This window comes from Squalius cephalus (assembly GCF_949319135.1).
Source record: "Squalius cephalus genome assembly, chromosome: 12".
NCBI lineage: Eukaryota > Metazoa > Chordata > Actinopteri > Cypriniformes > Leuciscidae > Squalius > Squalius cephalus.
Window position 1 is genome coordinate 3,593,777 of NC_137133.1, and position 25,186 is coordinate 3,618,962.

At 36.9% G+C, this 25,186-nt stretch overlaps 1 protein-coding gene across 1 annotated transcript; it reads right to left on the bottom strand.

Annotated features, from left to right (window-relative positions):
* Positions 1 to 1,791: 1,791 nt before the first annotated feature.
* Positions 1,792 to 18,571, bottom strand: frk (fyn-related Src family tyrosine kinase). The gene is made up of 8 exons (XM_079888500.1): positions 17,753 to 18,571; positions 14,022 to 14,143; positions 10,347 to 10,510; positions 9,829 to 9,997; positions 9,565 to 9,723; positions 4,167 to 4,348; positions 3,538 to 3,715; positions 1,792 to 2,108 (listed from the first exon to the last, which is right to left on the bottom strand). Exons 1-8 carry the CDS (start codon positions 18,139 to 18,141, stop codon positions 1,900 to 1,902), a joined length of 1,572 nt encoding a protein of 523 aa, XP_079744626.1. The 5' UTR covers positions 18,142 to 18,571; the 3' UTR covers positions 1,792 to 1,899.
* Positions 18,572 to 25,186: the final 6,615 nt, after the last annotated feature.

Sequence of the window (25,186 nt, forward strand, 5' to 3'; positions counted from 1 at the left end):
CATACTTAACATTTAAACATCCTCAATATAAGTTTGCATGTCCTTCCAAAAATCTTTAAATCTTTCCAAGGCATGCTTGACATAAAAACAACAAAAAAAAGATTGATGTTTGACAATATGATCTGATGTTGTCCCACCGCCACAGTGCTTCTCACTGCTGTACATTTATATGTTTTCTTTTTTTTTTTCATACCTCTTTCATTAAAAAAAAAATAATAATAATAAAATGGCAAGCGTGTCAACTATTAACAAGAAGAAAGTGCTTGTGCAGTCAGTTGATGAAAGGTGAAAGAATAAGCAAGGCTTGATTTGAGCCCAAACTGAAAATACAGGGTTATTAGTGCCCCCATGTGGTGGAGATATAAACCATAGTCCAGTATCAATATTAAGAATTAAAGTTTTATTTCACTAAGTGAATACACATCTGTAAACATTATTCATCTGTTGAATTACTAAAAATATATTAAATATATACTTCAACCTTCAAATACAAATGCAGAACAATAACTATTATGTATTTAACATACATGATAGTTGTAGGCCTACTTTTTTGGTCTGTATTTGTATATTTGTACACATACAATTCAAAGGTTTGGGGTTGGTTAGGTGTTAATGTTTTTAACTCTCTTATGTCCGTCAAGGCTGTAAAACATTATTACAATTGAATTGTAAAACATTATTACAATTTAAATAACTGTTTTCTATTTTAATATCTTTTAAAATGGAATTTATTCATGATGGCAAAGCTGAGTTTTCAGCATCATTTCTCCAGTCTTCAGTGTCACATGATCCTTCAGAAATCATTCTGATTTGCTGATCACCAAACATTATAAACAGTTTGTCTGATTATTATTTTTGTGGAAACTCTGAAAATGTAATAGTTACTGTCCCACACTTTTGAACGGCAGTGTATATTTTATCCTCTGAGAGAAATAGAATCACAGTCTGTAAATTAACCTCAAAGAAACTATTTAGATCTAAACATATTTAAAAATCACTATAACTGTACAATACATCTAATAAGTCTTCACTAAGGCCTGAATGAGTCTAGACTCGATGTGCCTTTACTGTCACATAAAACTTAACGCTGTAAGCAAATGTACTGTATGTAGTGAGCATTCGTCCCTTTGAGCCAGTAATGCTGTAAGGCCGACAGGCAGTGACTCATTCGCTGTTCAATCCGGCTACGCTGCTCCCTGATCCATATATGCGTCGCCCAGACTCTATATAATGATTCCTCAATAGTTTAAACTTCACGGTGCCAGCATGAGTGCAAGTAAAGTGACACTAAACTACCATGATTTTGCTGGCATACAGTATACACACAGAAACAAATAAAGAAAAGCCTACATAGACTGAATAGACACAACAACAAAAAAAAACACTATCAGAAGGCTCACAGTATACATATGATTTAAAGCTGAATTGTGTTGTTGTTTGTGCAAAATTGGATTCAATAGCTTCAAAAAACAGAACTGCATAAATTATGATTGTTTTCTAACAACATCCATCCCACTCCTTCGCCAGTTTGTCACTGGTCAACAGAGAAGATAGTACAGCCACATACTCATGCTATCGATCTGTCTGTTTAAACCAACAGAACAGTTTCCAGGTAAATCAACCAATGAATGGGTTACCTACAGTTGTCTCTGCACATTAATCTGGGATGGGAGAAAGTTTTTAAACATCTAAATAGCTACACGAATCAGCTTAAACGAATGCCGTTTGTTCATAAAAACACTCAATGATAAGTACATTGAGCATATTAAATGTGTTCATTGAGAATGCATAAAGGCATTTTGTTCATTTTATACTACAATGGCATCTCAGGCTTGCTTGTCGAAACCCAGCACTTGAATCATCTGCGGTTATATTAAGCTGTGGAAGTAGTAGTGTCTGTTAGTAGCGGTTTGCATCATCATAAGAGCTGACATCAATATCAAAGAAGTCCTCGAGTTTCCACTGCAGAGTTTCAAAGGTAGGTCTGTCTGCAGGGACATCCTTCCAGCAATCGCACATGATTTCATACAAACATTTTGGGCAGTTTAGAGGGGATGGCATCCTGTAGCCTTTGGGCAACTGTTGTACCACCTGATAGTTTGTCATGGCTGGAGAAAGAGAGAAAATCAACATCATTACTCTTCAATACTTTGACAAGGTCCAACATGATTATAGAATGTAACAATAGTTCTCAGTGGGGTGGTTGGTGTTGATATTGTCAAGGTCAGAAGGGGAAAAGTTAGCAATGCTAAATGCAAATAATAAAATGAAACTAATCAAATATAGAGACTTATCAACTTTTTAAAAAGGAGATGAAATCACTCCCCGTCTCTTGTTGTTGATGTCAACGGAAATGCATCCAATCAAACTCTATAGTATATTTTGGTACAAATTCATCTGTCACATGGTACAGGGCCAGGCTAGCCAAATTAAGTAGATGGACAGCATGATATGTCCTCGTTCTCAAAACACATGTACAAAATACTCTCAACATCCCGATCACATTTTTTGTGATGCAAAAGTCGCAACAGTGTTCACACCATGAGAGAGGCGGATGTGAAAAGCTCAGCAGTGGCGGCGGTGTCTCAATCTTCATCGGACTAGAGTAAAATAATAAAGCTGGTATAAGGTGTGTGTAATTCAAACTATTTTATTAAATAACTCCCGACCAGGGCTTGACATTAACACCCGCCAGCCCGCCAGATGCGAGTGTATTTCAGCGGTGGAGTGTAACGCAGTCTCTCCTACTTGAATTTTATATACATTTTTCAATTGTAATCTTTTAAAAAGGCATCTAAAATAATAAACTAAGTGCAATGTAATCTTGTCAAAAATATAGATTTTAATATATATATCGATACTGAAACTCTTCCACAGGATACACAATACCAGCTGCTCTTTCTCTCTCTCATCTCTCCGACAGCGAGTGACACACAAACCCTTTACTCACTCGTTTCATTTGCTCCCATGTTAATATTGTTGGTGTTAACTTACAGGGCTTGAATTTCAGCGAGGGATTGTTGTGTATTGAGCATAATTTTACTCATTTCTGCAGATTTTGTGCTCACACCCAAAGTGCGCGCATAGACAAGTATATTGGCTATATAAAACAGTATAATGGTTACGTGTATCAGGTATTAAAGTGACAGCAGCCTAATATACCAGTTTTTCCCCATGGTATCGATGTCAAAATTGTGGCCAGTGAAAATACTGAGTGGCTAGTAACTTTGGAAAACCACTGGTGAGCAAAAAAGTGAATGTCAAGCCCTGTTCCCGACCAATCGGAATTTACCTTAGCTACTCTTTAGTCTGCATGTTACTCTCATTAAAGTTCCAGGTGAACGGTTGCCAGATCACAAAAGAGTATCCTCTAATAAATAAATCGATCCCAGTTATTGTGCTTTGGGCGGGAGATAGTATTCTTAAAATACGCCTTAAAAACGCAATATAATAAGCAGACATGGCACAACTGACCCAGGAGAACCAATGTAAGATATTACAATAAATAATAATGAATAATATATCATAAAGACGTACTTGGGTAAGGCATTTGTCCAAAAGTCATAATTTCATACAGTAGGATCCCAAAAGACCAGACGTCAGATTTGATGGTAAATTTGTTCTCGAGCATGGCCTCGGGTGCAGTCCATTTCACTGGAAACTTGGCTCCTTCTTTGGCCTCATAAACGTTCTCACCACTGTCCTCAGTGTCCATCTAAAGGGAACATGCAGTGGGGAAATGAAAAAAGTACAGTTTTTTGAATTCTTTATATAAAATCAGGGCATACACTATTGCAGTGGTTCTCAACTGGTTTGCATCAGAACCCAGATTTCATATTGGACATCAATTGGTGGTTTGTTTATTGTACAAAAGTAAACAAGAATGTCCTTCAAACGAATTGGATAGAGCCAACAGCATGCAAATTTACTGAAATGACAGAAGCTGAATAAGGAAATTAACCGTTTTGTAAATGAATAAACAACAGCAGAATTGGATTAGCACTGGGCCAAATATTGAAATATACAACCTTTGATGTCAAAGCAAAAGCAAAGCTGTCCGCGACACTATCATGACAGACGCGTGAGACCCCCCGTTTGAGAACCACTGCCCTACAGGCAAGCTAAGGAAGTCAAGCCTTCTTATAAAATTTTAGACTATTTCTCACCTGAATAACTCGTGCCAGGCCAAAGTCGGCAACCTTGCACACATTGTTATCTCCCACCAGAACGTTTCGCGCTGCAAGATCTCTGTGAATGTAGTTCTGCAGCTCTAAGTATGCCATGCCAGCAGCCACTTGTGCTGCCATTTCTATCAGATCAGACATTTGCAGAGAAGCACCTTTGTCTTCTGTATGAGAGAAAGATAGAGAGAGAATATGCAATAAATACAATTGATGTATTACCGAGGCACACAGTTAACACACATCAAATGAAGAGGGCTGCAGACCCTCCATCAACATGTTTGTCTGAAATGAATCCATGACTGTGATGTGGGTCATCATAACCTCAGAGAGAACAGTGTTTTGCATGCTTCTTTAGTCAAGTACTCTACTGAATTAAAAATGAAATATTTGACTGCACAAAAAATATGACATAAAAAGTAGGACATGTGGTGTGTGTAAAATGTATATTTTGTTTTATTCACAAATTAACTGCAGCTTCAAATTAAGCCAACCTCAAGAACCTATTGCTTATTAATAACCTTTATGAAATATGCTATAATTCAATATGGATAATTCAAATAAATAAAGATTTTTAAAATAACAATAACAAAACACTCTGGGCCCTCAGAATCTTCTTCTTAGCATACATTACTGGGTACAAAAACATGACAAATAAACAAATCTACACAAAAACAACAAAAACAAATACACTTAACGCCACTAAACATCTAATTTTTCCACACCTTTGATTATATGCATTATTTCATGATTCATGATCATCTGTCTGATTCACAAAGGTATTGATATTAAGTTTACTTTTTATAGCTTCCTTTGATTGTATGTATTGTTAGCGTGTGTTTTCTGGAATATTATATTTCTTTTGTAATTGACTCATGTATGACTTCTGAAAATTTTCAAAATTATCTTTTAAGTTTAATATTCCTTTCTCTTTAATTTTTGGGAATTTCATTTTGATGTTCCATAATAGGGTCAAACTGGTGAGGAGGTGAGATGAAAAAGAGTTTAGTTTAGTGTTAGTTTTCCACCACGCTATAATGTCGTACTCATAATCGTTTTAAATATCTTAATATGTTTCTTAATGCTGATGTCAATAAAAGGGATATTATTTATTGGTATCTCTTGAATTAATGACTGTTCTATATATTTCCAAGCTAAAACTAAATCACTAGACCCATATTTAATGTACTGTAACTGTATTGCTAAGAAATAGTAGTAAAAATGTGGTGCGTTTAACTCTCCGAAAGGTTTGGGTTTTCTTTAAGGTTGTCAACTCAAGTCGATTTTGATATTCTATTTCTAGGTATTATCAACTGGTCGGAATTTTGAGATCGCAATAAATGTGAAGGACTATAATGCATTAAGAGCTCGCTCAAGTACTGGGAAGCTAAACCATTTAGTGCTTTGTAAGTAATCAGCATTATTTTAAAATTTATACGATGTTTAATAGGGAGCCAATAGCCGCTTTCCGACCGGAGGAACCTTTTCACAGTTCCTAGAACTATTGGCTAAAGTACCCGGATGTCGGCGTGTTCGCACCGCAGGAACTAGGAACGATTGTAGTTCTAGGAACTCCATTTGTAGGAACTAATTTAGGTCCTACTTCAGAGTAGGGTCAGAGCCCGTCTACGTAGAGCCTGCCCACTCCCTATTAAGCCCTATTGTACCGAATTTTGGTTGTAGTTCCACCAGAGTTCCACCGGGGGCGATCGACATGAGTGCAAAATGAATGGGAGTCAATGGGGCTAAACAGCTAAATTTGTCTCTTTCACCCGATTGCCGTTGAGAAATCTCAGATCTGATTGTAAATTGTGCAAGTTCAACATGGGTTTTAGGTCGAAAGTTGAATGAACGAGTACTTATGTCCTTTTGATTTCTTACAGGTTGAGTTGTTGTTGCCCATAACACGCTAGCATTCTGCTAATGGACGCTGATTGGTTAGTGAAGGACTGATTACGACCAGAGATCCCGCTTGATGGCATCGTGGCATCCGAAGCAGGACCAGAAACAAACAAAACAAAAACTCTTCTAGCACGTGTATTTACCTGTGTCAGCTGTGTTGTCGATGCCTCGAGAAAAAAAAAAAAAGTGCCGAGCGCGAAAGCACCAAAGTGACTGAAGGATTGCCGTGAAGCATTATCTCTGGTCGTACATGTGTATGACGTCATTGACACTTTAAAAGACTTTTTAAAGCAAATAAGTGACTCAAAAAAATCTAACACCCAGCAATGTGTGATTTATTTACATCTCCTTTCGAATACAACATTCAAATTACTAGACAAAAAATTATATTCTGAGAAAAGTGGATTTTTATTGGTATAGCGCCATATAGTATAGTCGTCCTGTGAGCGCCCTCATATGGAATCTGAGAGGAACTGCAACCAGTTCAGAAGCCGGAAGTGTACTGAGAGTGAAACTTCTCGCCATATTAGACATTGGGTGTTTCTCAATATGCGTTCTTCAGCGATCTTGCGTCCTTGTGTTCTCGTTTTACGTCATCATAACCGTCGAAGTTCAGACCCAATTCTCAAGAACGCAAGTACAGAGGACGCATGAAAGAACCCGGATGTGTTCTTGATACCGAGGATGCATCGAATGCAGACTTGAGCTAGTACTCGCCTGGTGTCCCAGAAGTCATTGCGGCCGGTTCCGAGTTCGTTCTTCCAAGGAAGCTTGGCAAGAACGGTCTCCACGAGAACACAAGTCCGTTCTCTGCGTTCTTGGAATTGAGAAACAGCAATTCTCTGGTAGGGTCTAAACCAGCACTATAGGAACTACCCGTGACGTTAGTGTACGCTGATGACCGAACGCACGCGGAACACCAGCACCCGCCATTTTTAAAACAGCTAGAATGTGTAAACACAGATTATAGCCTATATATTTACTCCATAAACTAACTATACAAACATGGAAAACAGTGATAGATGGGTCTCTAAACCTTTATGCTGAAGAGAAAATCCAACGCAACTTTGAGGGGACCAAGCCAAACATGATTGTTTATCTGCCCAGCTAGCAACACTGGACATCAACCACACGGCATAGGCTAATAACTTTTTTTCATATACTGTCTACTTTCTATAACAGTTCTATCTAATAACATATTAAACAGTACTGTTAGACAGATCGCTAACTAATTATCACAGAGAATGCGAGCATTGTTTGCTCTGGCGTTCTCAGCGCCGCCAAAATAAAGGTCTGTCGCTCCGTCAAAATAAAAGTCACCGTGCTTGCGTCACTCCCTTACCCCTCCTACCAGTTCCTATGGCCACTTGGCCAGTGCGAACGCAAACAGCAATACCGAGTTTGGGGGAGAGTAGTTCTTAGAACTGTTTAGAAGTGGACAGTCCCTAGAACTAAGTTCCTGTAACTACTTGGTCGGAAAGCGGCTAATGCAGTGTTGACAGAACTGGGCTAATATGGTCATACTTCCTGGTTCTGGTAAGAACTCGAGCTGCTGCGTTTTGGACCAGCTGTAGTTTGTTTATTAAGCGTGCAGGGCAACCACCCAGTAGAGCATTACAATAATCTAGCTTTGATGTCATTAATGCATGAACTTTAGATATATTTTTAAGATGGAAGAATGCAGTTTTACAGATGCTAGATACGTGGAGAGCACACCCATGTTCCTAACCGACGACGTAGAATTGACAAAGCAGCCATCAATTGTTAGACAATTGTTAGACACATTATTGGACAAAAAACGTAGTAACCTTACGTACAGAGGTTTTTTGTCCAATAATTAGAAACACAGTTTTTTCTGAATTAAGTAGTAGGAAATTACTACTCATCCAGTTTTTTATATCAGCTATGCATTCCATTAATTTTGGGAATTGGTAAGTTGCATCAGGGCGTGAAGAAATATAGAGCTGAGTATCATCAGCATAGCATGTACAGAGTGAACAGCAACGGTCCTAGTACTGAGCCTTGTGTGGTACGCCATACTGAACTTGTGATCGATAAGACATCTCTTCATTTACTGCTACACACTGATAACGGTCAGATAAGTAAGGTATAATGTAGAGCGAGGCGGTTGTTATAGCGAATACAACCCCGACAGGCTGAACCGAAGCATTCTACATTAGAATTCAACCAAGCCATTTAATAAGTATGATTTAAACCATGCTAATGCAATTCCACTAATGCCAACATCATTTTCGAGTCCATTTAAAAGAATGTTGTGGTCAATGGTATCAAATGCAGCACTAAGATCGAGTAACACTAATAGAGAGATGTGAGTTTGATTCTTGGTTTCTGTCCTTTCCAGTAGAAGGTATTAACAATTGTATTGAGATAAAAAAATATGAAACAGGGGTCATATGCCCATCAAAGAAATGGGGAGATTGGTCCATTTTTCTAGGTCTAGACTTTAACTCAAACACAACTAATACAAAAGCTGCAAACATTAACTGAGGCAACATGATGCATTAAGAGCTGCGGCTGTAAACCAAGAATGTGTCCATTTTTCTTATTTTGTTTAAAGATCATATTTCCCAATTACTACATTTACTACCCTTCAGAAGTTAAGGCATTTTATGGTCCCTCTTATTTTGATTAAAACATAAATAAAAATTGCCTTGCAGATTCTGCAAGGTGACCACAACTGTATTATACCTGCTACTAACGCCATTCATGATTGACATTTAAAATATAGCAATAAGGAAGCATAATAATTAATAATGAATAATAAACTGTGTTCCTCCCTCTCTCCAACACCGTGTCTGTACATGACCCCTTCTGCCATCAAAGCAGTGCTTTACTGGTAACTAAGCCATTCATAGGTTGATTTCTCAGAAAAGTGTAAACACTGTGGCTCAATCAAAACATTTGTTCTGTTTGTTTGAGCGCCCGGGCCAAATCAACAAGCAATATTAACTCAACCAATTGTATTGTTTGAAATTTGGAAGTCTGACCAATGGAAAAGCCTGTTTTAACAAACAAACTTCAATGGCCTATTATTTTCTATAAAATGACAGAAACAACAATATTCTATGTTTGTATGTATTATCCATAATAATCACAAACAATAATTATCCTATATACTCCTATATATCAGCCTAAAAAACACAGAATTCAACATCACTTATTGTGTACATCACAATTACAGCTGATGCTAATTATGAAACTTATTGATTAAAGCCTGCTCCTGTTGTGCCAACATTTTGTATTTCATTTAGCTTTTTTGTGTATAATTGAATAAATTTTCCATAGAATTTTTTCATCCAAAAACTTGTACTGTACAAGAATATGGTCTACAGTTACCCTACATAAAAGGTGGGGTATTTTAATGTAAAATCTATCAATCCAAAATGAATATATTGAGGGAAATACCTGACAATTATGATTTTTGTCATGCAGACGTGCAGCACATGCGAGTGTGTCTTACTTTTCAGATATTCTAGAAGGCTTCCGTTGCTCATGAGCTCTGTGATGATGTAGATGGGCTCTTCCCTAGTGCAGACGGCATATAGCTGGATTAGTTTGGGGTGACGGAGTCTCTTCATCATCTGAGCTTCTCGCAGGAAGTCTTTTGGATCCATAGTTCCTATAACACATACAGAAGCCCTACAATCAAGCCATGTGCATGTATGTTTGGAATTATGTCTATCATACATATGTGTATCCATCTTGTCTCTGTTTGTATATGTACCTGGTTTGAGTGTTTTGACTGCAACAGCTGTTGTGTCATTCCATCTGCCTTCAAAGACCTCCCCAAACTGCCCCGCTCCCAACTTCCTCAGGAGATTTAAAGAGGAACGTGAGATCTCCCAATGATCCACAGTGTTATAAGACAGACCATGGGTTTCTGGAGCTATTGTCTAGTACACACAAACAAAAGCAAGGAAATATGTATTGGATTGAATATTCATTTGAAAATTGAATTGAATAGCTCTCTGACGTACTATTCTAATAGGTCAGTTGCTGTATTCTGAGGTCAAATATTTTTGTATAATTTCATCATTGTATCTCATTCTTCGAACAAATAATTATCTCAAATTAATATACCGGTATCATGTCATTTTATTTATGTATGTATACTATCAAGTAAGAGAAAGAACAATATTTTACTCAATAATACTCACTGATTATTTTTTTGCTACAAAAAAAAAACTTTCAAACTTTTCTTTGACAGAACAAATGATCGATGTAGTAGAGAATGTTACACACCTTTTTGCAGGGTTCTGCCAAACGAACACAGAGGCCATCTTCATATCTGGAGTAGTGCTCCACTAGATCTCTCAGTGTGAGAAAATTCTGAGTCCTTGACACATAGTACTCACCATTATCCAACTTTCTGATCTTATAATGCTTCACTTTTCCTTGGTGCAGCACTACAAAAGAGACAGAGAGCACATCAAGAAACCCAGTACAGAACTCATGATGAAAGATGGACTAATAAGAAAACATAAATAGCTTTTTCAAAGTAACCAGTGCAGGGAACTTTTAAATGTAATGCACTACAATATTGCATTACTCCCTAAAAAGTAACTGAATGCATTACTTAGTTATTTTTTATGAAAAGTATTGCATTGCATTACTTTCTCTCAGCTGGGCTGGGCTTGCTTGCTTGTTTTTAATAACAAAAAACAAACAAATTTTTTTTTTTATTTTTTTTTTTACATTTTGGCAAATGTAAAGGCCCTTTCTCACCATAATGAATAAGCATTAAGCTGAAGGAAATGCAACTTCACAGCCTGTACAGTAGAGGGCGTAGCTCAAACAAATAAAGTTTAGAACTCTTATTTTAGCAATAAAAAATGAAACACAAATGTGATGTTTAACTAAAGTCATCCATTTTTGCTTATTATTATGGCTGAATTGGATCACATTGCTCACATACATTCTAGTCCTGATTTTGCTGTACCACAATAGAAAAATAAACCATTATATCTAAAGGCATTAAAATGAGCGATTGCAACCATGGGACTGTAGATTGAGATATCTATTCATTGCGGAAAGTGTTCAGCCTTATATTTAAAAAAGCGTTTAGACTTGAACTAGTAATAATTACCTTTACTCTATAACCACAGTACTCCAATACTGAACTACACAGACCAGTATATTAGTAGTTCTCTAACTTTTAGATGGCAGACCACTTTAACAATAAAACAAATATTGTGATCTACCCAACTGATCTACTCTGGGGGAAACCAGGCATTCAATCCACTGTTAAGGCCCGTTCACACCAAGGACCATAGCTATAATGATAACAAAAAAGAAAATAGTTTTTCTTAAGAAAATTGTCTAAATTTAAAAGAATAGTCCACATTACAACTTTAATTATAATGGCACAGAGGAACAATATTGTTGGAATCAACTTCAAAACAGTTTTCTTCAGCTGATTAAAAAATAAAAACATTGATAGCCAATCAGAACCCACCCTACTTTAATGCGCTTGCTCAATAATTTTCCTGTCAAATGTCTCAAGTCATATAATATGTAATACAAGTAATAATTTATAACAGTTTTTTACAAACAGATTGAAATCTCACAAAATGTACAGTATACAAAAAGTATGCTATACATACAATAAACAAACAAAGGGAAAAACATTTTGCAGCCTGCACTGTAAACTGTGCCGGAGATACACGTCAAGTCAGGAAATTTACATAATTAAATTATCATTTATCGTGATAATTATCAATATCGATATGAAGAATTTTAACATGAAAATATTTTTGACCATATTGCCCAGCCCTACTTTACAGTTATCTTTATAGTTATTGTTCTTGGTGTGAATGGCCCTTCAATCAATAAACATTATCTGAGAACAAAGTGCACACTCTTAAATCTAGAAATAAAGTGACACTATTTCATTGGTGGACTGAGGAATTAGGCTGTGCTCCTTGTGTAGTCTGAGATCGATCTGTGATACAGGGAGTGGCACTGAAAGCTCAGGATACATTCAAGTGTTAATAAGTTGGTGAGTAATCACTAATCAGTGACACTGGCTGTGCTATAAACAGGCACCTTGAGCAGAGTCTACATCACAAGTTTACCTCATGATCTTCAAATGTCAATTTTGTTGAAGATTATGAGCAATTAAAAAAACATGTGAAATGACGCTAAGACTCTGGAATGAGGAAACACTTGTTTATATTTCTTGTCACTAATCAGGAAGCAGATATACCAGCCTTGGTTTGAAAAAACATTTCAAATTCTTTACCTTAAGTTGTGCTTTTGATGACAGATAAATCTTTTAACACAACATCCACATTTTAGCATGAAACAAATGCAAATTACTGACTGGAAAAATTCTCTTACTGGTAAGATGAGATGAAAATAATGATCACATCATGTTGATTGCTGCTGGTATGTGTATATTCAATTAAAAAACAAATGAAAATGAGTCGTTACATGGGCAGTGTCCCGCGGTGGCTGTATACAAAGCGCACGATGACGGAGAATCCACAGAAACACTTTATTATATAAGAAAACAAGTAGGAGTTCACGGAGAAACACAACCACTCTTCCACAAACGATACAGGACAAAGAACTAAGGAGAACTCATATATAAATATATATACTTATCTGTGAACTCAACGTTTTTTTTTTTTTTTGTTTTTTTTCTTAAAGCTAAAGTGTTATCAAAGATATGCTGATACATGTGAAGATGCGGGAAATAACAGATCGTGTGGCCATAACCAACAATCTCTGCAAAACAAATGTATGTAGTATGTACTGGGGCTGCATGATATGGGAAAAAATGGATATGTAGAAAACAGTTTCACCAGACGAATAGCTTTATTTGGAAAGAATTAATAATTTTAGAATGATTGGGGGGATTTTTTAGGGGAGTGAATCTGCATAGAAATAATAAACAAATTACAATCATAGATAAATACAATAGATACAAATGAAAGAACTGAGAACTGATAAGAATGTAAAATGTGTACCTTGAAATGCAATGTCAGTCGCTTTGGATAAAAGCGTCTGCCAAATGCATAAATGTAAATGTAAATGAAATAAACAATAATTTAGCCAATGTTTTTCAGGTTAGTCTAACAGTATTTAGGTACAGAAATTGAATAATCAAATGTAAGATAAAACTGCAAAGTCTTTAGTGTATAAATTAAATATAATTAATCTTTGTTAAAGGGATACTCCACTTTTTTTGGAAATAGGCTCATTTTACATCTCCCCCAGAGTTAAACAGTTGAGTTTTATCATTTTCGAATCCATTCAGCCGATCTCCGGGTCTGGCGGTAACACTTTTAGCATAGCTTAGCATAGATCATTGAATCGGACAGGACCATTAGCAGCTCTCTCAAAAAAATGACCAAAGAGTTTCGATATTTTTCCTATTTAAAACTTGACTCTTCTGTAGTTACATCGTGTACTAAGATCGACGGAAAATGAAAAGTTGCGATTTTCTAGGCTGATATGGCTAGGAACTATACTCTCATTCCTGCGTAATAATCAAGAAACTTTGCTGCCGTACCATGAGTCCAGCAGGCGTAATGATATGGGTCCAGCAGGCGTAATGATATGACGCAGCGCCTGAAAATAGTCCCCAGCTCGGTTACTTCCAACGTGACCGGGACTAAGTTTGTCTAACCTATTAGACCTATTTTCAGGCGCTGCGTCATATCATTACGCCTGCTGGAATCATGGTACGGCAACAAAGTTTATTGATTATTACGCAGGAATGAGAGTATAGTTCCTAGCCATATCAGCCTAGAAAATAGCAGAAGAGTCAAGTTTTTGACCGCAATAGTTCTTTTTACAGATTTTTCTTTTAAAAAAATTATTTGACGTCAAAAAACAACCCCATAATAACATGTATAGTTTCACAGCTGCACGTGTGAAAATTATTAAGGAATTCAAAATAGGTTAATGTACCTGAGAGTGAGAGTTCTCCTGCCTGGCTTTCACAGTTTCTTATTAGAAAAGCTCCATTGTTGTTTTCTGAAGACATCAACATCTTCTCGGCATCCAAGCGCTTCGTTTCTGGAAAATACCATCTGCGGTGGAAGAGCAGCACAACGTTATTTGAGCTTGATATCACCCAATATTAGAGGTCACACAATAAAATGTGCTTTTCCTTTTTCCTTTGTTGTACTGAAATCTTTGTACTAAAAACTGATGTCTTATGGCTAACACAATATTTAGTAATGCAATATTTAGCCCAGTGTTTCTTTCATATGTTAGACTGATAATTCACACTTCTGTTGTTGTTTATGAGTTTGCAAGATTGTTACTTTTCCTATTCAGCTTATGGCATGTTAAAAAAATTGGCAAATTGCTAGGCCTGTGCCGTTCCTGATAATGTTAATACATTTCAATGTTTGATTTTAAGGACAATTTAGTTTACTTCTGTACGAAATATTAATGTGCTGGTTGCCACTTCACATCCAGTGTAAGGCCCTGTTCACACCTGGGGCCTGTACCATGATGGTAGTTGAACAAACTCAGGGTTACAGGATCGAGTTCGAGTTGACAAAACCAAACCAGTTCAACCAGGCTTATGATGCTGATCATCAACTTTCTCTGTCAACTCAGGCTTTGATCCTGAGTTTAGGAGTTTAGGTGTGAACAGCCAATCACATGCTGAGAAGGAGTGAAACTGCGATTCATTTCTCTCTTCTGCCGGATATTACGAGATTGAAAAATAAGAATTTAAACAATTAAGAATTTAAACAAATTTACACAAGAAGAAGAAGAAAATAGCTGTCTATAAAAGAGGACAACTAAAAGAAAAAGTCTTGCTATATCAGTGCAAGTAAAACTTGTGAAGTTAGTTAGTTGATAAAGGTATAGAGAGAATTGAACATTTAAGCGCACATGTAGTCATTTTATAGCTTTATCTATAGATTCTACAGTGTATTTATATTACCTTTATATATTTATTAATTTAAACTGTGCGTAATAATAATTGATAAATTAAAATTGTACATGTGTGATCGATTAAGGGTATACAAAATTATTATTCTAAATAAGCATTACTAAAAGCCAGAAGATTTTGTCTTTAAAAATCATTTGCTATGTAGTGATCTTTAATTTGAAGAAGAAACAGGTGGAGTGACTATTGCATCAGACATGTGTCACTTTGCTCACAGCTGATTGGTCCAAGTTCAGCTTTAAGTTCAACCTCTTACCTGGAACATAACCTGACCCAGACCAGGTTAGCCGTGGAGCGCATGTTACTATGGTGATGAACACTGCTAAAAGCCAAACCTCTTTCATGGTGCCTAAAACCCAGGGTTGGCGCAAACTACACTGAAACATATCGGGCTAGCCACCTACACCAGCTTCATGGTATAGGCCTCTGGTATTAAGATGCGTTTTGGTCGATCGGACCACAAGTGGACGACGCTAAATACAGGATTGCTTTCGTAGAGTAAAAGCTCATGTGGTGGAATGCATTTCACACAGCCTCAAAAGACCGTCTTCTCTTCGTCTACTGATCTAATGCATACACATTATGGGAAGCGCGCTAGCCAGACAGGATTTAAACTTTGTCGGCTGAGGAACCAAGTTTAGTTTGAAGATGAAAAACGTACCAAGCACAATGTCCTCTTCTCATCATTCCTGATTTCTAACACACACTCACAGTGTTCGGCTGGTCTTGTGTCTATCAAAGCAGAAACTAAAGCTGCTGCTCTTTCCCGTTGTCTCTGGTCACATTCATATGAAAATTGCTCAAGCTTTTTTGTCCATCAGATTGAAAGAGCTGAAAAAAAACAAACATTTTCCCGCCCATAAACCCTTCCCTCGAAGAAATCAGGACAGAAGTGTTTGAAAGTGGACAAAAGAGCCGGATTAAACACCAGATGTAAACGGGAATGTGTCTCCCTCGTCTACTTGTGATCCGAATCGACTAAAACACATCTTAATACCAGGTGTAAACAGGGCCTAATATAATGCCTTCTGAACCACTGCAGGTCTAGATAACAATTGGGCAAGTTCAAACAAAGACTATGAAATTCTTATTATATCATAAACTAAACTTTGGTGTCCTCAGTTTTTATGATTGGTGACATATACACATTGCAGAGACCTTGTGTCCAGCAGGTTTTAGTAATGTCTGAATCTTTAGCTAAACATTTGCTGACACATGATGCTGTCACCTACCAGCAGTGCAATGAACTGTAATAAAGTCTTGTCAACAGACTACATGACTGAAAGTATGTCTAATAGCTACAAAACACATTTACACTCAAGCACATTACGTAGTTGGTGGCAGAACTGGAAAAACTGGAAAGTACATACATACGACAGAAACTATTCAGTGTGCCAAAGTGACAAAGCATACTAGCCTTAAGTGAGAGAGAACATCACACACAACAAATGTTGATCATTATCAGAATTACTACTGATAAAGAAAGAACCATCTTCAATAACTCAATTACAAGTATAGCATAATAAAATAAAAATGTTAAACAATTTATTTCAATTTACTCATTTTTAGAGTGTTATTTTTTTTTTTTTTTTTTTTTTTAAATCAGTTTATGGCACTTATAGTGCACAGAGCTTAGGAATCATTAACAGGCTCAATACTTCCTGGTTATCCACTGAACATTAACCAGCTTCCCTTAAAGAATCAACAGACAATAGAAATAGAATCTGCCGCCAGGAATCCTCATATTGCTGAATGCAGAGTTGGTTTCAATTACTAGGACGTCCAGGGTGCATGCATTACAAATACAATACACTCTTATACATTACAAAAGCGCTTCTCAAACATGTCCCCACTATTGTACATTTTGGATATCCCCCTTATCAGACACACCCAATTCAAGTCTTGAAATCTTTTCTAATTCGCTGATGAGTTGAATCAGGAGTGTTAGGTGAGGGACACATTAAAAATGTGCAGTGGTCGGGGTCCCTCCCTATTATACAATGAGGACAGGTTTGAGAAGCACTGCATTACAATACCGGTTATACAATTAGGCTACTTCATACAGTGCCAGTTGTTTGTACTGCTGGTATGAATTAAAAAGAGATGACTAATTCTGTTTGTGATTTTCAGGAAGGTCATGGACTCAGGTAAATAGCCTATAATTGTTATGCTTATGGCATGTGCATTGAGAAAGGCAAGAGATCATTTCTGACTAGGGGTGTAACAATACATTGTGTCACAATAAATCACAATACAAAAATGCATCAATATGTATCGTGGATAGTTCACCCAAAATGAAAATTTCTGTGTGAGAGTTTTACTGTCCGTTCTATATTAAACTACTAGCCTATACATTGTTGAATAATGATCGTGGATAGTTCACCCAAAAATGAAAATTTCTATGTGAGAGTTTTACTGTCCGTTCTACATTAAACTACCATAGCCTATACATTGTTGAATAATGTATTATAATAATGCAATGGGGGGATATTTGTGGTTCCTGACTCCTGATAATGCCAAATGTCTTATGTTATGTCATTCAGGGAAATAGCCTACTTCCTAACAAAACCACAATATGATCCCCTGTATTAAAACTGATCTTATCTTTAAAAAAACATGAATTATATGCAATCACAGGTAGACCTACTTCTATATTAAATCCATTTAAAGAATTTTTAAGACTGACATACTGTATGTCACATACAGTTTCAGGGTTTCCACAGAAACTTACGGTTCAGCATCGAGGCTGTCCACGGGTACAACATAGTTAGCAGGAATGTATCCCTCTTTGTTCGCCGAAATCCCGGTGATTCCTCTCGCCAGCCACCAGTCATCGCCTTTAGTGAGAGGCTCCAGTTTATCCCCTCTGTTAAAGCTCAGGTCATCATCCGTGCGCGCCGTGTAGTCGTACAGCGCGACGTAAACGTAGCCGGGCTTCTCCACAGGTGTCGGCGGTAACTCCCGGACAGGCGCCTTCGCAAACTCCTTCTTTATCACTTCAATACGCGGTTTCACGGTGGGAGGTGAGGGGTCATCCGCAGGGTCTCTGAAACACGAGAAAGTGTTCTGACAGCACAATAAAACCCTTTCTCTTAAGTCTTCCATCGTGAAATTGCTCATCAGTCCCGTATGCGTAGCCTAGATCAAGTTAAAATGAAGCAGTATATCGCATTTCAGTGATCCATAGGGTCAATCTCATTCTAGTGGATGTTGAATAGACTTGAGACGAAGCGTTTCGTCCATTCTGTGAGCTTGAGAAACCCCTTTGACCGCTGTCACGAGATGGCACAGCCCTGTCGACAGGGAAGAAGGTGATTTATTGCTTGCAGTCAAAAAATCTGTTCGCATTTCCTGGTCACATTATTCCCCAAACGCCGTTCTTTCTCCGCTCCGCGATCCTGTCGAGGAAGATACCGTTTTACACAAACTTATTATTTAGCCTACTTAAAACTTGAGATAATTTTTATGTTAGAGTTAGTAACACACATTGTCATGCTTAGATATGATTCTGAGACAGGTTGTTCCTTCAAAACGCCCTCAGGACAGAGTCTCAAATGAATTACGCAATGAGTAATACAGTAGTCTAGTTTACAAGCTTGAAGCTAAATGAAAACACGACAACATTACTAAATTAAATCAAATGTCGTTAAATGACATCAACTTAATTCTAAAAATCAAGTCATTTGTAGGCTGCAGTTTGCATGTCTTTGTTATTTAGAAACTCCTGATTCAATAGCCTACATTGATTTGTTTGACTGTATATGAAACTTCAAGCAAAGCAAAATAAGGGGAAATCTTGGTTCTTTATAGGAAAATAAAGGACATTCAAAATATTTGTACTGTACCACATAGGGCATTGTCTGTAGTTGAGGAAAAAAGTATATATATATTTTTTTACCTGAAATTTACCTTAAACACATTTTTTACCTTTACGTGAAAACACATTTTTTAGCTTAAACAGTTTAATTACAAAAATAATAATAATATTAATGTCACACTAAAATGTCACACTTTATTGTCAATATAGAATTGACTTCACAATTATAAGGAACAGAATCTGCTTTTTTAAGTGCATGTTGTCCTTTTTTATTCTTTTACCTTAACAAACTCAGCTGTAATGAAAAGTACAGGCTTTGCTATATACTCAACTTATTTTTTCATAAACAGAGCAATTGATGAAATGTTCCTGTATGGTAAATTTAGAAATGTTTTTTTTTTCTTTCTTTCTTTCTTATGTGACCCTGGACCACATCAATTTTACACATCTTCTGAAAGCTGAACAAATAAGCTTTCCATTGATGTATGGTTTGTTAGTATAGGGCAGTATTTGGCAGAGAGAACTATTTGAAAATCTGGAATCTGAGGGTACAAAAAAATCGAAACATTGAGAAACTGGCCTTTAAAGTTGTCCATTTATATTCACGATTGTGCTGCATTCACTCACAAAAATAAATGTTTTATATTTTTATGGTTGGAAATTTACAAAATATCTTCATGTAACATGATCTTTACTTAATATCCTAATGATTTTTGGCATAAAAGAAAAAACGATAATTTTGACCCAATTAATTATTGGTTATTGCTACAAATATAAAAGTACGACTTATGACTGGTTTTGTGATCCAGGGTCACATATGTAGCCTATTACATTTTAATGAAATGTGCACAAATTCACCAGATTAAAGTGAATAAAATATTTCAACTTTTTATACAAATATTTTTCACGATGAGTATGTGTCATAAAGTACAGTTTTGTCAAATTTACAACATGGTGTGTGTGTGAGAAACACATACACACACGAACAGGTTTCCATGTTAACACCAGTATTCTTCGAAATATTTTTTATGTTCCACAAACATCATTAAACTTGAGTAGTAGCCTAGGCTAGGCCTAACTGTTTGCTACAATCAGCTAGCAGCTGTTTCTTTATCATTTCAAGTTTATTGAACGTCTTTCCGACAATCATCTGGTTGTCATGAGAACAAATTGTCGCGTGCTGCTGCCCTCTGCTGTCTATGATGTCACAGAACTCTTAGAACTGCAAAGGCGGGAACTAAGTGAGTCTCGCGCTGAACACTGAAGAGATGATAAGAAAGAATAGAGACAAACACGCAGGAACAAACCGAAAACTCCTTCTAACACATTTATTAGCCTAGGATTCATAGTCAGATTATTTATGTGAATAAATGAATCATTCTTGCAATGATTTTTCAATTTCAGGGAAGAACACGTTCCTATTTTTAGGTTGTTAATGGAACTCATAATTAACACAAACTTTTCCTCCTAAAGAAACAACGAACTGCAACATCTGAATGAAGGTGGAAAGTAGAAATAGGCATGACTTTTAATTTCAGGTAAGGAAAAGTTCCTATTTTTAGGTTGTTAATGGAACTCATAATTAACACTATTGTTTTTAGAATTGAAACAACAAACTGCATCATCTGAATGACGGTGGAAAAAGGCCTGAATCTTTCCTGGGATGATTTTCAATTTTAGGTAAGAAAACATACCTATTTTAGGTTGTATAGATAGAATTCATAATTAACACAATTTTTTCCTATGGTTATTGATATACACTCACCTAAAGGATTATTAGGAACACCTGTTCAATTTCTCATTAATGCAATTATCTAATCAACCAATCACATGGCAGTTGCTTCAATGCATTTAGGGGTGTGGTCCTGGTCAAGACAATCTCCTGAACTCCAAACTGAATGTCAGAATGGGAAAGAAAGGTGATTTAAGCAATTTTGAGCGTGGCATGGTTGTTGGTGCCAGACGGGCCGGTCTGAGTATTTCACAATCTGCTCAGTTACTGGGATTTTCACGCACAACCATTTCTAGGGTTTACAAAGAATGGTGTGAAAAGGGAAAAACATCCAGTATGTGGCAGTCCTGTGGGCGAAAATGCCTTGTTGATGCTAGAGGTCAGAGGAGAATGGGCCGACTGATTCAAGCTGATAGAAGAGCAACTTTGACTGAAATAACCACTCGTTACAACCGAGGTATGCAGCAAAGCATTTGTGAAGCCACAACACGCACAACCTTGAGGCGGATGGGCTACAACAGCAGAAGACCCCACCGGGTACCACTCATCTCCACTACAAATAGGAAAAAGAGGCTACAATTTGCACGAGCTCACCAAAATTGGACAGTTGAAGACTGGAAAAATGTTGCCTGGTCTGATGAGTCTCGATTTCTGTTGAGACATTCAGATGGTAGAGTCAGAATTTGGCGTAAACAGAATGAGAACATGGATCCATCATGCCTTGTTACCACTGTGCAGGCTGGTGGTGGTGGTGTAATGGTGTGGGGGATGTTTTTTTGGCACACTTTAGGCCCCTTAGTGCCAATTGGGCATCGTTTAAATGCCACGGCCTACCTGAGCATTGTTTCTGACCATGTCCATCCCTTTATGACCAAATTGGTTTCTTGAACACGACAATGAGTTCACTGTACTAAAATGGCCCCCACAGTCACCAGATCTCAACCCAATAGAGCATCTTTGGGATGTGGTGGAACGGGAGCTTCGTGCCCTGGATGTGCATCCCACAAATCTCCATCAACTGCAAGATGCTATCCTATCAATATGGGCCAACATTTCTAAAGAATGCTTTCAGCACCTTGTTGAATCAATGCCACGTAGAATTAAGGCAGTTCTGAAGGCGAAAGGGGGTCAAACACAGTATTAGTATGGTGTTCCTAATAATCCTTTAGGTGAGTGTATCTCAACATCAAACTGCAACACTTGGTGGAACGCAGGAGATGAAAAGTTGAAGGAGGCTTGAATCCTTCTTCTATTTCAAGTACAAGAACATCCTTGACGTTACAGGCGACAATCCCACTCCTGCCAGGTTCTTGTGACCAAGATAAAAAAATTAAAAAGCATAAATTGATTCAGTCATCACTTCATTATTTACAATTCTATTGCCATTTTACACTGATCAGCCACAACACTGCGAATAACATTAGCTACGTTTACACACTTTTTGTTTCAATACGAGATGATGAGCGCATGAAGCTTTGTGCCATTTATCATGCACATATATTTATCAAGAAGTGAAATTACATCATCATGTTATTGCAAAGTAAAAATGAGTTTTGTGCAATATACTGTAAATCTGATGGAGTACTAGTAATGCTAAATTGGATGATGTCTGGATGAAGACAGCCTTACTCTTATGAGCAGGGTTACACAGGGTTCAGTCATCCTTAGAAATGCATCACTCATTATGTGTGTTATATATATATGGCTTGTGTCGTATGGCCTGGAAAATGTCCTTCAAAGGGTATGTGGGATTACAAATTTGAGAATCTGTTTAAGATCTGATTATCCTCCGTTATGACAGCCTAATATCAAATGATAAACTAAGGTGAAGTAGATTGTATTTAGCATTTATGGTTAAAGGATTCTGTTAAGCAAAGATTTTATCAAGAGGTTCCTGCCAGTCCTGTTCTCTTTATTGTAAGTCAAATGAGTCAGATTACCGATACTCTCACCTTTTGTCTTTAATGGCTCTGTCCCATTCTTCGAATAGTTATGCTGATTGGATTAGGATTTGTAGAGTCTGGGGCGGGTTTCTATAACTTACTTCATTTGCATGCTTTGTTTAAGGTTGTCACCCAGGTGCTTTGTCTCCACTTGTAAGGACTGCCCCCTAAAATGTGCACAAAGTATAGTTTCCATATACTATAGTATAGTATAGGGGTGGTTGAATATGATTTGACTTTTCTAACTTTAGTTAGTGTGTAATGTTGCTGTTTGAGCATAAACAACATCTGCAAATTTACATCTCTCAAAGTTCAAAGCAAAGGGAGATATTTGTTTTTAAAGAAATCGCTTTTTAAGGACTACAACAAACGGCTGGTAGAGACTACACAAGCTTCCTCCCGGGTTAGTGACGTCACCAACCCTAGAATTTACATAAACCCCGCCCCCGGAACATGTTTTATAGATTATTAAGACAGAATATGCTAATCAATGACTAGAAGATAACCACACATAAGTTACATAAATTCACCAACTAACCATTCAGAAATGTTGTCTAAATGTTGTCACTTCTTCTTGAGTCTTTCCATCTTTCTGACTCTGGTTTGAACATGAAAAGGCTAAAAGTTTTAGAAATTTCCAGGGCATGTGTGTGTGAGGTAAAAGGACACAAGCTCTTGAAGCTCCGCCCCCTGTGCCGGGAACAGCAGCTCATTTGCATTTAAAGGGCCAGACACAAAATGGTGTGTTTTTGCTCACCCTCAAAAAGCTTGAACTTTAAAGTCCGCGTGAACCGGAAGTTGCAAACGACTTTTCTCCAGTGTTGTGACGTATTTCCCAGTGAAACGGAATATTGAACAGAGGGCAGGGTTTTACTCTAGCGCTCCTCCTCTCCATCTCTGCTCATAACAGACTAACGGTTTGAGGGGAGTGGTTAAGCGTTGCCCAAACCAATTCCTCAAACCTACGTCATCAGAGAAGGTCCTCCAATGCAGAGGGGAGGGGCATTTTCAGATTTTGATTAAAGATTACGAAGCCAAAAAATTTTTTTGTGTGGATTGACTTGCATGGATGAATTGTTCACCACAAAACGATCAATTTAGGCAAACAAAGTAAATATGGTCAATTTTGATTTCATGTGGACTTTAACATGCTATATAAAAATATCTGTGGGGTATTTTGAGCTAAAGCTTCACATACACACTCTGGGGACATCAAAGACTTGTTTTACATCTTGTGAAAAGGGCATTATACCACCCCTTTAAGCTCTATTCAGACGGGACTTTAACATGGAGAGGTGGGGTAAAGTAATAATTACCAGAGCTTCTCTGTGATTTTAGTCCCGTCCGAATGTGCATCTCAGTAATTATTACGGATAGTGTCAGTAAAGGTTATGGCAACTTTTACCTTAAGTAAAAAGGTCCGGAAAAATTACCTCAGGTAATACTAATCCCCTGCGAATAGACCTGCTGTAAATATGTACGTAAATATTTCGTCATTAAAAGTAGTTTTCAGCAGTTTTTCAAGTATGGAGACGCTCAGTTGTGTTCTAGGCGCTGGGAGCAGTCTCTGGCAAAACTCAAGTGTTTTCCACAAACCATTCAGATGAGAAAGAAGATCGAAATCACTTGAGAGTTTACACTTACACTGATCAGCCACAACACTGTGAATAACATTAGCTACGTTTCAATCCGAGATGACGAGCGCATGAAGCTTTGTGCCATTTATCATGTGCATATATTTATCAAGAAGTAAAATTACATCATCATGTTATTGCAAAGTAAAAATGAGTTGTGTGCAATATACTGTAAATGTACCTGATGGAGTACTATGCTAAATTGGATAATGTCATAATGAATGAACTATTATTAATATTATTTTTTATAAATTATTTATTAATACTGTTTTTTAGTCCTCTTTCTGCCTGGTCTTATATCTTATTTCCTCTATTTGGGTTTTACATTAAAAAAACAAAACAAAACAAAAAACAGCATGTTGTGTCAATTAGGTACTTTTATTTTTTTATATTGACATGGCGGACTGTAGCAAAAATGACAGTGCTCTAACAACAGAGGTTAGCTGAATACATTAATAAGTAACAATCAACATTGAACACGATATAAATGTAATGAAGACCAAGTTCCAGTGAAATAGCTTCACAATCCTCTGTCTTTATGTCCTTCATTATGTGTGCATTCTGAGAAGCAGTTTCTCTCTGCTGATGATGAGGTTATGATACGTGAAAGCATCTGAAACACAATTGAGTTTAGAGTTACATTGCGTCTCTTCCATTTGATTATGTAAAACAATTATGTTCATGAAGGTCAAAATTAGCAAAAATGGACAGTATGAGCCCTTTCATGTTAAAAGGAAAAAATGATATAAAGTCATTGGATATCTTTAATGTTTTTTTTTGTTTTTTTTTATGTGACTGGGTATGTTTAGGCTAGGCATGAAGTTGAAAAAAAAAATCGAACAATATGGATTCATACATTCCATATCTCTGTTACTTACGTTGTGGAATACAATTTTTTAAGTTATAATTTATAGACATTTTAAGAAAGAAATTATTAGAGTATGTTGACAGTCTGTGTAGTAACTGTAGTTGTAATAGCTGAGCTCCAGAAAATCAGTAATGAGGAGGCTTTGACAGTTACAGATTTGAATAACAAAAA